The sequence below is a fragment of the Athene cunicularia genome (assembly GCF_003259725.1).
Source record: "Athene cunicularia isolate RWA chromosome 3 unlocalized genomic scaffold, athCun1 chr3_part1, whole genome shotgun sequence".
Taxonomy (NCBI): domain Eukaryota; kingdom Metazoa; phylum Chordata; class Aves; order Strigiformes; family Strigidae; genus Athene; species Athene cunicularia.
In genome coordinates, this window is record NW_020799097.1 from 74,016,588 (window position 1) to 74,028,911 (window position 12,324).

Below are 12,324 nucleotides of genomic sequence, written 5' to 3' on the forward strand. Positions count from 1 at the left end.
GTAGGTGACTTAAAACCTTCTGCCCTTTTCCACCAGACTGAACATACCAGCATGGGCTCCACAACAGGCTCAGGAGTTCAACTGATACACAGCAATACTGAGAGTGACAGCAATAGCACAACGGAGCAGAGTTACCCAAGATTTTTCAAAATAAACCATGACGACCTTTCACTTCCAGATGCCTCCCGTTGTTCTTACCAGGGGCCTCTGGCTCTGTCCCGTCACAGGATGGGATGGTGCAATATTCCCACCGGGCAGTTCTGTTGGTGGTGTAACACCATGGCATCTTCTCACCATCAGGATTTCTACAGTAGTTTTCCTCTAGGCTCCTGAAACAGAAAACTTAGCTAAGAAAAGCCTCTCATGGAAACCTAGTGAAGGTTATTAACAACAGGAGAATGTACCTTCCTGCCTAGTTTACTGTTGTATTTACTGTGGGTAACTGCTGCTGTCATTTACAGATTCCATTTACTAGATGAATGATTGCAATGCTCTGGTATTTTGGATGTGTTAAACCGGACACCTCCTTGATTGATGGATGAACTAAGAGATCATATTTCATGTAGTACTTTGAAGCCAAGAGCAGCACAGCAGAAACATAGGGTGAAAGAATCTAGCCCCAAGCAAATACCATAATTGTAACTTGTACTCGACATTGCTTCACCTGAGCAATAATACAGAAAAAGGATGAACTGAAGTTAATCAAGCAGAGCCTGAAAGTCAGAGAGGACATGCTAGTATCCAAGAACAACAAAGTGAATAAAAGAAATGTGCAAAAAAATTGAAAAGGTGGAATCCAGCAAGTGATGAATGCTGGTGTAACCAAAGAATTTAGCAATATAGCTGAATAAAAATGAAGAAATTCTGTGCCTTGGTACTTCTCATGGACACTGAATAATGGAGAGGTTTCACTTACTTGCAGGGATAATTTTCAGGAGTGCGAGCGTGTCTGTGAGGAAATTGAGAACTCCAGCGCTGACAGGTATTTCCTGATTCAGTAACAGATATTGTGCCTCGATAGTCTTCTCCTTTTCCTGATAGACACTGACGTCCTGGTGCAGGAACTGGTGGGGGTGTTGCTGTTAGAGTAAAAAAAACTGAAATTAAGCCGTGCCTTCTAGACATAGTAAAAAACAAAACCAAATCCACTTTGAGCTTTATAATTAAGTGGGCTCTTTAGCTTTCTTTGCAGGTAACGTTTAAAGACCAAAATATTTGGAAAGTCCAAAAGACAGAGAAAAAAATATTTAAATATCTTTTCTTTCTTCCATTTTAACATTTTCACAAGCAGTCAGACTGCCAGAAGGGAATTTGCATCTTCCCCTTTACAGCAGCCAGGATACAACACAGCCAAGCGCTAGCAGCCCTATCAGAACAAAGCTGGAAAGTGAGCAATTGGTAACACTGTGAAGAAAACTAGTGTGAAAGTGGCAGGTCCATCAGTGATAGGAACAGGTGTAGGTGCAGATATAAAAGAGATGTCCTCTAACTGATCAGAGTTACAGACAGCAAAGATGAGGTCGGGTGAAAAGCCCCGAGGAGAAGTATTGTGTCAAGGACAGGCCTTAGGAAAAGGAAATTGAAAAGGTGGAGAATTTAATTGGAAAAGTAAAACAAAAGCCAAAAGATTTCAGGAATAGTGAAACTGAATCAAAAGAGGAACATCAGAAGAAACATCAGAACCACTGAAATGCCTGGTCATGGACACATCAAGAAGGGAGATGTGCTCTAGGCAAAACCATTTAAAATGACCATGGTAGAAATGTCTAGCCTCAAAAGAGCCATCAGAGGTTCATTTCAAGGTTGTTCTTTTTATTTCTTTGAGATAAAAGCAGTTATTTATTCTTTCCTTTATCTTTGGAGCCTCTTCTATTTGTTCTAGCTCCTTGCACCACCCTGAATGGAAGCTGTCTAGATGTCTTTGTGTCTAGAATTATAGTAGTCAGACTCACTGCAACGAGGAATGTCACAATATTCCCAGCGTTTAGTAGGGTTGGTAGTGAAACACCAGGGCCGAGGTTCACCATCAGGATTACGGCAGTAATTCATCTTCAGATCCTTCTCTGGAAAACTGAATGGTAAAAATAATTTTTAAAAAAAAGAAGTCACTAATGTCTGTAACAAATATTCTTTCTGGGGCGGAGTGGTCTTCAGGCCACCACTGACAATAAAAAACCCATCACAGAGTCTGACTCACTTTTCTGGGAGGTATCCATGAGAGTGAGGTTTCTGGGAGTCCCAGCGCTGGCACTCAATCCCAGACACTGTTGTTGCAACTTCTCCGTGGTAGTTTTCTCCACTGCAATGCATGCACTCCACTGTAGAAGCAAGACAGAATGAAGACATGAGAGACAGAAAGTCCCTGCGGAACTGGTCCACAAACACTCATCTCACATAAAGCTCAACAGTTGATCAGAACACAAGGCTGAATGATAGTCCCTTTTTGGCAAAGTAAAGGTTTATTTCTCTTGGTAAGATGACTTCAACTAGTTGATTACATTTATAGTATTCAATTAAAACAAGACCCAGCCTCATACACCATAGTTTTTAAAAGAGCTAAATTAAAACTACTAAGCTATAATTGAATATCTGTGCCTTGCTGTTGTCATGTTTTATTCACTTTTGCACTAGCATTTGATTCAATGCTAGGATTATGATATTTGAATATATTCATTTACACTTTTTTTTTTTTTTTTTAAGGATAAAGACTTTGTATAGCTTTTTATATCTTCCTTATTGGTGTTGAAAATGTCTTCGGAAAGTTTCAGGTTGAACTAAACTCAAGTTTGGAACAAATACTCGATTAAAAATAAAAGTGTCTGAATAGCTTCACGTTCTTGAACACACTTTCTAAAAAGGGAAAGAAATTGGTATATAGATCCTGACCTTCACACTCTGGGATGTTACAGTAATCAAATCTGGTAGCAGGATCTGTTGTGTAACACCAGGGTCCCTTTTCATCATTATCAGGATTTCTGCAGTAGTTTTCCTCCAGTCCTGCACTGGGATATTTTTCAGGTGTATAACTGGAACAAAATTTAGATGGCATTAGTGAATAAGGAAAATATCCCAGTTGTTCAGCTGAGGACTCTAAAAATGAAATCTTTATCTGAGGACCATTTTGTAGATGTTCATTAGAAGTCTCCTGATTGCTACTGTGTGCCATTGCTGAAGAGTTAGAAGTGTCATAGCTACAGACTTCAGGAAATACGGTGCCTCTAAGGTCAGTCACGTCTTTAATACTTCCATTTACACTAGCTATTCAGTTTCCAGTAATTTTTGCTCATCTGTGGTACCATGTAGAGAAAAGTTTCCTCTGGGACATGTTCCCTGGGAGACGCAATGAGAAGATACTTGCTGCAATGTAAGAGTTCTCTGTAACCTAAATGCTATGCCTTCTCAATAGGAGGTTAAATAAACCCAACTGGATGTTTTTCATTAAATACAAGAAATACTGCCCCGTTAACTGTCTGTGGATTCACTGATAAAATGATGTACCTCCATCTCATCTGCCAAATGTTATACCTTTAGCAGAGAGAAGTTTTTCTTGCCCTGGTGAGATTAATGGAAAATTCTTATTTCATCAGAACCAGATACTTCCCTGTCTAGTGTTTTGTTCATGTATGGGCCACAAAATTAAATGCAAATGCCAAGACTGACAATGTACCTATTGATCACATAGCCCCAATCGCATGTCTTTGAGTTACAACTCGGATTAGAGAATTATCTTATTCTAGATAAGTTTAGAAAAATATCTTGGAAAAAGACTTTGAACACCAAACAAATTGCTTATAAGACTACTCAGCACATAAAAATGGCTTAGCAAAATTTCAGAAAAGGATACAAACATAAAGGTCTTACTTTGGTTTATGTGGGGCATTATCAACCCAGTTCTGGCATGGCACACCTTTCTGAGTTTTGGCTTCTGTTCCTCTGTAATTCACCCCTTTTCCCTCCTTGCATTCTAGAAGATAAACTGAAATGATATGTGCTTAATTAATCAGTATAATGACATGTCCGTTGGATTTTAGCATATACAAAATTCATTTTCACGTTAATACATTTAAATACATTTAGTCATATTTTGACTTTCTTATGCTGTCATAAACAGACAGTTCACATTATAAAATCGTACTAGTTATCTGATGTCTAAGTTGAATTAACTAGCATTGCAAAATTTATGTGAAAGCCAAAAACTTCCAAACCAGAATTCCAGAAAAATAAGTGTAACACAACCCAGTTCTTTTGAGAACATGCTATAGTAAATTTAAATAATTTAACACTTAAATATGCACTGTAACAGAATAGAAACACATTCTCTTTTCATTGCCTCCTATGAAGTTTTTATAGTTAGGCACAGTAATTAAAATCAAACCTTAAAAGAGAGCCACTGGAATTCAGCTGAAGAAGATAACAAGACAGAAGCACAGATGCATACACATGGCATTTTACCAGTTTAAATAAGCTTTTTTTTTTTTTAAGCTCATACAAATGTGGGTGACATTGTTTCATTTAAGTTCACCACATGATGAATGACATCTAATTAATTCATGATATGCTAAAACAATGACTGCTGTAGAAGAGAAAATGGAAAGTTGGTTGAAGGTGCATATTATATATGCTTTTGTACTCTTAAATTTTGGAACTTAATAAAACGTCATTAAAAAAAGACAAAGAAGGACTAAAAGAATTAGCAATGATATCCTGTCTTTGTGTAGTTCAAGGGGAATTTTAACAGTGAATAAGCCTTGGCCTTGTATTGGTGGCCTTAAAAATGTGAAATTGTTTTAAATTATTAATCACTAAGTTAAATGAGAACTAAAAGCTCAGTGTTGTAATTTTTTTTTTCCCAGGAAGAGGGAGTAACCACAACTCCATTTCATCCTTTAAGATGAGGACTGAACAATCGCATGTCCCAGCAAAGAGCTGGTGGCTGAATGGGGAGAGAAGGCTTGCAAGGGGCAGCTCTGTCAAGGCACAGCTGAAGGAACTCAGATTTTGGCACACTGCTTCAGAGCTCCTATATCTGCAGTTTAGGGACAGTCACTGTGAGGCACAACACGTCTTATGTCTTAGAAAATTCAGCAGGAAATTAATTTAACATTTCCTTATACACAGGGCATATTTCATCAGCCAGTTCCTCCTTTCTAGATACAATAAAGCAATTTGTCTTTTAGGTTGTGACCTTGGCTTGTCTCAGTGTCTTTAAGTAGTGTCTAAATCAGATATTTGTGGAGACCCAGTATTGCATCAGCTTTTCTCAGCATCAAAGTTATGCCTAAGCTGACATACAAGCATAAGATTAACATAAATCTGGGAAAACAATGCTGTTTTACACATATCTGTTTTGTCAAAAGTAAAAAGAACTTGAATATGAAATAAGGTCCAGCTCTTCTGTGGTCTGACAGGTATTTTAGATCTGGATTTATAGATGTACCTTTAGGCACGTCCTTATTTCAATGTATATATATGGGCAAGTTTACTCTAGAAATTTTAGCTGGAAGTCATTTGTATCTCTCAAACAATTTTGCAATAAATTGACATTAAAACCCTCAATAACTGAACATCGAATCAAGCAAGTGCTGACTCTTTTTGTTTGCATAAACTTCTGACCGTTTATATAACCTTTAGGTTTTTTTTCTGTCTGATGACAAATAACTAACTTTGATCCCCAAACTCAACCCATGTCCCTTGGGTTAATTATTTACAAACAGGTATGTGGATAGCAACTCCAAAATGCTAGCTTCAATTCTCATTACTTTTTCTATAAGCCAGAGAAGGTTAACTTTCTCTTTTATAGCACATATCATAGAAAAAAATTATTTTTTTAAACTGTGAATTTTATATCAATTGTCATCCCTTCCTTTGAACACAATGATAAAGAGCAATTAGTTCTCATCAAGTAATTGCTTCAACTGAAAAAAATATCATGCTGGTTTCAGCAATAGTATTGCAAAAGCATCTGGGCATGTGAAAATAATTTCCTTGAAGTATCAGGACAGCAGCATCTGCTGGAGACAGTGATGTAATCTGCATAGGTAAAAGCTACGTTTTCCATCCTATTCTATAACAATAGATTAAATTGATGCTATCATTAGAACAGGTACATAATTATTTGACACTCTCTGCAAATGAAGGGTTGAGCAACAGAGTAACCATCTGACACATACTAAATAGGCTGTGCTTTTGATGTTCATGATACCTAGGTCCATCTTTTGTTTTCTGTAGGTAGACGTGCAATTTGTCAACATTTTGGGTATGTAAAACTACAGTTTTTCACACCTTTTCTGATGGGGTTCAGAAGGAACTAAAATCCATGCCTATGACCTCAAAAGATTTCAAAGGATGCAGTAACAGATCTCCACTGAACATTATAGGACTCATCCAGGTCCTAAACTCAGCAAATCCAAGGGATGTCTCAAAAATAATTCAGAATCACAGTCTGGCTCCTGATCACAGTACTGAAGTAAAATCAGTAAGGATTATTTACATGTAAGTTATTTGTTCAGTCTTTAACTTTATTACTTGCCAACTGATCTATTCAGCTTTCCTTTGACAATAGAAACTGCATAAGATTTCTTAGCATTACTTAATTATGATTCAGGGAAATTCCCACCAGCTTCTGGATATAATAAAAATATCTTCAAAACAGTAAGTTACTTATCGGTTATATATACAGAAGGCAGCAGCTGTCTGTAGGCTTCAGAAAATATCAGGCTGAAAAGGACCCTCAGTGGTTTTTGGTCTAAACCCCATAAAAAGCACAGTCAGCTTTTGAGCTAGATGAGGCTGCTCAGAGCTTTGTCCAGTCAGTATCTGTAAGGATGAAGGTTCCACAACCTCTCTGGGCAATGTAGTCCAGTGCTTACCCACTCTTCCTGTGAAAAATTAATTTTCATTATATACTCAATGTCTGAACAAAGTTTCATTTGGATGCAAGCCTGCAATCCAGCCAAAGCTGTTGAACTACTACATAAAATCTTCTTGCAGATGCTATACACATAGCATTATCTTATCCTACAAGTCTTTGCAGGGCAACAGAGGAGTAAGGATGCAATTTGCTGGGATTCGTTGGTATTTACAATCTAGATATTGTGATTCTTGACTTTGAGTTAGAAACTGGCCTATTGAAACGACTGCATGGTTTGCAGCAGCTGAGAACCTGGTTCATTTTTCCTCTTCATGCACCTTTGTTGAAGGAGACCAAATTTTTGGTAGATACTCTAGTTTCCAATTTCTGAATAGTCTCAAATGCATTAATATTTTTTTAAAAGTTATAAAACAGCAAATGGTGAAAGATAATGTTCACAAAGGCATTTAACAGAGAACAACAGTAATTCTATTCAAAGTTTACCACGTTACCTTAAATCTGTATGATCAGGAGATGTTTTCTCCCTTGCGTATTAATAAAGTTAGAGAACAACACAATGAAACATGTTACATTAAAAATAAAACTCATTCCTTCTTCCCTGTGTGTAGCAAGAGCTGTGTGTTTGATGAAGCAATTAAAAAATAATCTTAAAATCCAATCATTTATTTGCATCTGGCATAAGGTGACAGATTTTTAAAAGAGATGGTAATGGATAGTTGCCATTTCTTAAAGACAGATTTCCATTTTCAGAAAGAATAGGATATCAAATACACATCAGTCAAATAATCCTCATCTGTGACGCAAATGATCAGAAATAAAACATGTACAAAAGGAGAATACAAAAATTCACCATGTCAATTAATGATACCATGAAAATATAGATTAGGATAAAAGTTTCAACAGATTAGTTAACTGAAGAATACAAACATCATATAATGATACACAAATACTATAAAAATAGATTGCTTTTATCTGAAGCATAGGTAATACTTTTGACAAGGTGTGCAACTAAAAGGAAGTTGATTTGAGTCCTACCTAAGTAAATGGTGAATTTTCTTTAATAATACAAATGAAATTATTTAATAGTTTCCATCAGTTTTCCTGCGAGCAAAGGTCTGTCTCAGAAACCATTGCCAGCACAAGTAGCTCCTCCTAGTACCCTCAGCAGATACAGAGAAGATGCAGCTGTAGATTATTGGCTGGTTTAAATGAAGAGGAGAGAAGGAACCCTTAAGCACCTCCATTACTACCATCATCCTCTTCTTTCCCCAAGCAACAGTGCTCTTTTCTGCCTGTGGATGCTAGGATTAATGAAGCAAGAAAGATGCTGGAGCACTAATCTCCGGGGGGAAAAAAAAAAAAAGGTATCACTCCTATACCAGCAATACGGTAAACCCAGGTGTTAGGTAAAGTCTGACCTACCCACTTCATCTGACCCAGTGAAGGTTTAGCCCCCATTTACAATAGGGTTATATGAACCCCACTGGAAAGCATCTCTCAGTGAAATAATATGAAAAAGCCATAGACATACTTCTTTTTTCATAAAGAACTGCATTTGTTCTTCTGAATATCACTGCTGTTTTGGTGTTCTCAGCCAATGTTAAACACTGTTGGTCTTTACTGCTGAATAAGAAGGCCCTGTTGAAATTAAGAGGAGAGAGCAATGTAAGAGGCAGCAGCTGAATATGTGCATTATTTTCCTGAACACCTTTTCTAGTATTGAGTTATAATTTTAGCAAGCACTGCATGTCAGTGTTATTTAAGTTTGAGTGATGTTTCACAGATCACTGAGTATTGCAGCTCCCATTTTCTGTGGTGACTTTGACTCCTAAGTCTTCATCCCAAACTTAGGTTGAAAAGGAGCTACATGAACAAATTATGACAAGGGATAAAAAAGGTTTCCAGAGAACATGCTGAAGAGGATATATGCACAAGGGACCTTGACCTTATTTAGCAAAAATCAGTGGTCATTCAAGAAATGAGACATTCTACAGTATTCAGCAGTTACCAAGGAACTGGTAAAACACAACAAGCCAGGACCTTAAATTACCTTGTAATAACAGTTCTGGGTCATCGTATGTGAAGCAATGTAAGCACTTTGTAAAACACTGCCATTTGTCTTTTCAGCAAGCGCCTAGGCTGTAAGTCTGTGAAACTGGAGTGGATGGTGTAACCTTTACAATAGCATCCAAGGAAAATTCCTGACAGGCTAAGTCATTTCTACAGCTGTTTTATCAGAACCAAAAAAAGAGTAATAGCAACATGGCATTCAGTGGGTAGGTTTGTACCAGGAAAGCATATACTGACAAAGACCGTTCTGTAGCCCTGCGACCAACTGGCATGGTCCCAGTGTGCCTGTACTAGTAAATTTGCATAGCCTCATCCCAAAGGAGAGGGATCACATCTGGACTCTGCTGGTAATCATGTCCGTGAGTTGTGTGTGGAGCACTGGTTGTCCTGGGTCAAAACTACACTGGAGACTGCTCCCCCCGATCCCAGCCCAGCTAGCAGAAATGTTAAATTTATAAGTAGGGTTGTAGCTGATGAGCGTGGTCCAACAGAGTGCTAAGGTGGGATAACAAGTCTGAAGTATTGACCTGACCTCACTGCTCTGAAGCACTAAATATGAGGGTGCTGCAGTGCTGGTCTGGTCTTAAATCTCTGCCTAACATTTACCTTTCTTCTTCCAGATCCTTCCCTGACAGGTAGCACCTGTTCTTTATTGATTGTAGCAGATATCACATAACTAATTAGGGAGGCAAGGACAAAACACACTGATGTTATTCTAGTGTCAGGTGATGGTAGGCTAAGACTTAAGGCAGAGGGTAAGGAATATTACAATAATCCTCTGCAAACTGTAAATATATAATCTGAATATACAGACCTGCCCTCTCTTCCTTCCTCCCTGTCCTTCTGGGCCAAGTACTACTGAAGCTCTGCCCTCTGTGGTTTTCAGAGAGGTGGGTTGGGTCAAAGGGAATGGGTGGTACTTCACATGCTTAGTCAGCAAACTCCTGTCATCCTTCAGGGTTACACCTCTTTAAAGTCTCATTTTCTCTTTTAATTTAAAACACAAAGTTATAAAACACATTTGAAAAATACAGCACCAGGGTATCCCTGCCTTGAATAAAAGCCTGATGGAGAATGAAGTACTGGAAACAGCCCTGCAGACAGTTGGCTGAGTTCAAAAGATATGCTGCAGAACTGGTAGATCAAGAACCCATGAAGATTAGAAGAGAAAACCTCCCTTCCTCATATGTAAGGACTGCCTCCTACTGCAGTAAGAGATATCTCTCCTCATTACTCCAGTTGCCTGCTGTACTGCTGAAGTAGAATGGGCTCTGAGGCTTCAGCACAGGAGGCTCAGAAGCCCTAGGCTCAAAGCAATAGGCTCTCCTGAGGCAGGAGCCTGAGCAAAAGCCGGTGGTACAGGCTGGTCAACTTCTTTCATGCTTTCTAGCCCCTTGGGCCTGGTTAAATGCAAATGCAGAGGGAGGGCTTGACTGTAGGGTTTAGGATCATTAAAGTTTAGATGGTCATCTCTTTCTAAAAGTGAATAGAAGTTATGTAAGTCCAAATTCCAGTAAAATTCAGAATAATGGATGCACCTGCAAGATAATAGGTAATTCAATGAACATAAGCAATGCCATTATTACTGTCTTAATTCTCCAAGCAATTAATTATGACTCTATTGCAAAAGGAGTGCAAGAGTCTTGATAAAACCGTGTCAAGTTGGTTTTCAGTGTGCCAAGCTGTGCATCAAAATATCATAATATTTTCCAATAAAAATTCAACATAATTTTCTTAATTTCTCTATTTCTGCTGTCTTCATCCATATGTCCCAGGCATTCTGTTTCTATACATCTTTTGGGGCAAACCTCAGACACACATACTCCTAAGAAATCCCTCAAAAGTTCAGACTACTGATAAATAAGGTAGTGTGCTCCATCATCTGCAATAAAAGATATATATGGGAACCAGTGGAAATTACCTGCAAGTAAATTTATTTTCAGTTTCACATTGCTCTGCACATTCTTCTTCACTATTTGTCCTATAAATTTGCTTCTTTGGGTTGAGCAGCCAAGCTCCCTCTGTTCTCACATAGCTGTCTAGTATGTCTCCTTGCACTAAAAGGAAAAAGAGAGAAAGAGGTAAAAATGTGAATGCTGATCTGATTTATTTCAAACTCTCATGTTAAATTCCTTGTCACCTCGTTGAGTAACATCATCATTTAATTGCTGGAATAACTGGGTTAATGGTGACAAAATATGGGTAAATCTTGCCTTCCTAGTACGGCAAAGAGCAGTGTAACTGAAAACCCAGTGTAAATCAGGACAGAGAAGTGGCTTAAACAGTGCTTTGTATCATTCTGAAAGTCATAACAAGTAACACAAACATAGGGTATAAAGTGACGGGAACAGGGACGATGACTAAAGGAGTGAAAAAAAGTGAGATGTTTCAAAAGGAAAATATTGGTCGCCCATAGTTTGGAGAAAGTGGAGAAATGGGACTCAAGAAGGGTGTGAAGCAGTGATTGTCCATTGCTGATACCTACCCACATGGAATGACTTAAGTTTTGTCAGCCACTCCATAGCTGCCCCTTTTCAAATGCTCTTGCTCTCACAAGAAATAAGCCATCCTCAGTCACTGGCGTTATCACTGTGCTCATGTTCAGTTTATCATTTTTGTAATAACTCTGTACTGAACTTACTTAATAACCAGGGTAGCAGATGGTGCCCTCTGTTGCAGTGAATTAATACAAGCCATTCAACTGATAAATAAATTCACCTAACAAACTCTGGGCTACAGCTGCATGTGAAATATATAGGATACTAAAAAGTACAGCTATTTTTAGCAGTAAACTCCAGAAATGTTCAAGTACAATCCTTAGTGTAAAGGTCTTTGCTATTTAGTATTTTCTTTTTCTGTAAAGCTATGCAATCTCTGAATGCTTAGCTATAGTTCACAGCACTGTGACTTTCATGAATTCCAGCTGCAGGGTCATGGAGTTGCATGAGTCTTGTGACAGTTTCTTTATCAGATGAGCATATGATTCTACTGACAAATACTTGGGTCTTAGAGTTACCCAGTTTTCATGGTTTCAACCCCAAACAGATAGCTCTCCCATGGTCTTTGCAACACATCTCAGTCTTTCTCTGGTTTTGTGCCTGGATTTATGAAGTTGCTGAATAAAAGTCATGCAGGGTATGAACCAGACCCCAGCTTTCCCCTTATATGTGACAGCCATGTTTCACCTTTTTCTGACCTTTCTGTTTCTTTTCTGTAGCCCAACGACAGCAGGAGGTGCAGAAAGCAGCCCACTCAGGTCTGAGGTCCCACTCAGACCCACAGCCTGTGACTGGTGGGCTCCATGGGGATATTCGATGAAATGTCTTTCAGGCTGAGGAAGGCAACTCTGTCTCCCTTTCCCGAGTTAAACCCTTTTGTAGCAT

The 12,324-nt window shown here is 38.4% G+C and overlaps 1 protein-coding gene across 1 annotated transcript in view; it reads right to left on the minus strand.

Annotated features, from left to right (window-relative positions):
- Positions 1–12,324, minus strand: part of PLG (plasminogen) — a 30,665-nt gene that overhangs the window by 16,374 nt on the left and 1,967 nt on the right. Inside the window, exons 2-9 of the mRNA XM_026845350.1 lie at positions 10,863–10,998; positions 8,403–8,509; positions 3,862–3,976; positions 2,887–3,026; positions 2,198–2,318; positions 1,953–2,071; positions 917–1,079; positions 199–329 (exon numbers count right to left, since the gene is read on the minus strand). Coding sequence (XP_026701151.1) covers positions 199–329; positions 917–1,079; positions 1,953–2,071; positions 2,198–2,318; positions 2,887–3,026; positions 3,862–3,976; positions 8,403–8,509; positions 10,863–10,998 — 1,032 coding nt within the window. The remainder of the gene's footprint in view (positions 1–198; positions 330–916; positions 1,080–1,952; positions 2,072–2,197; positions 2,319–2,886; positions 3,027–3,861; positions 3,977–8,402; positions 8,510–10,862; positions 10,999–12,324) is intronic.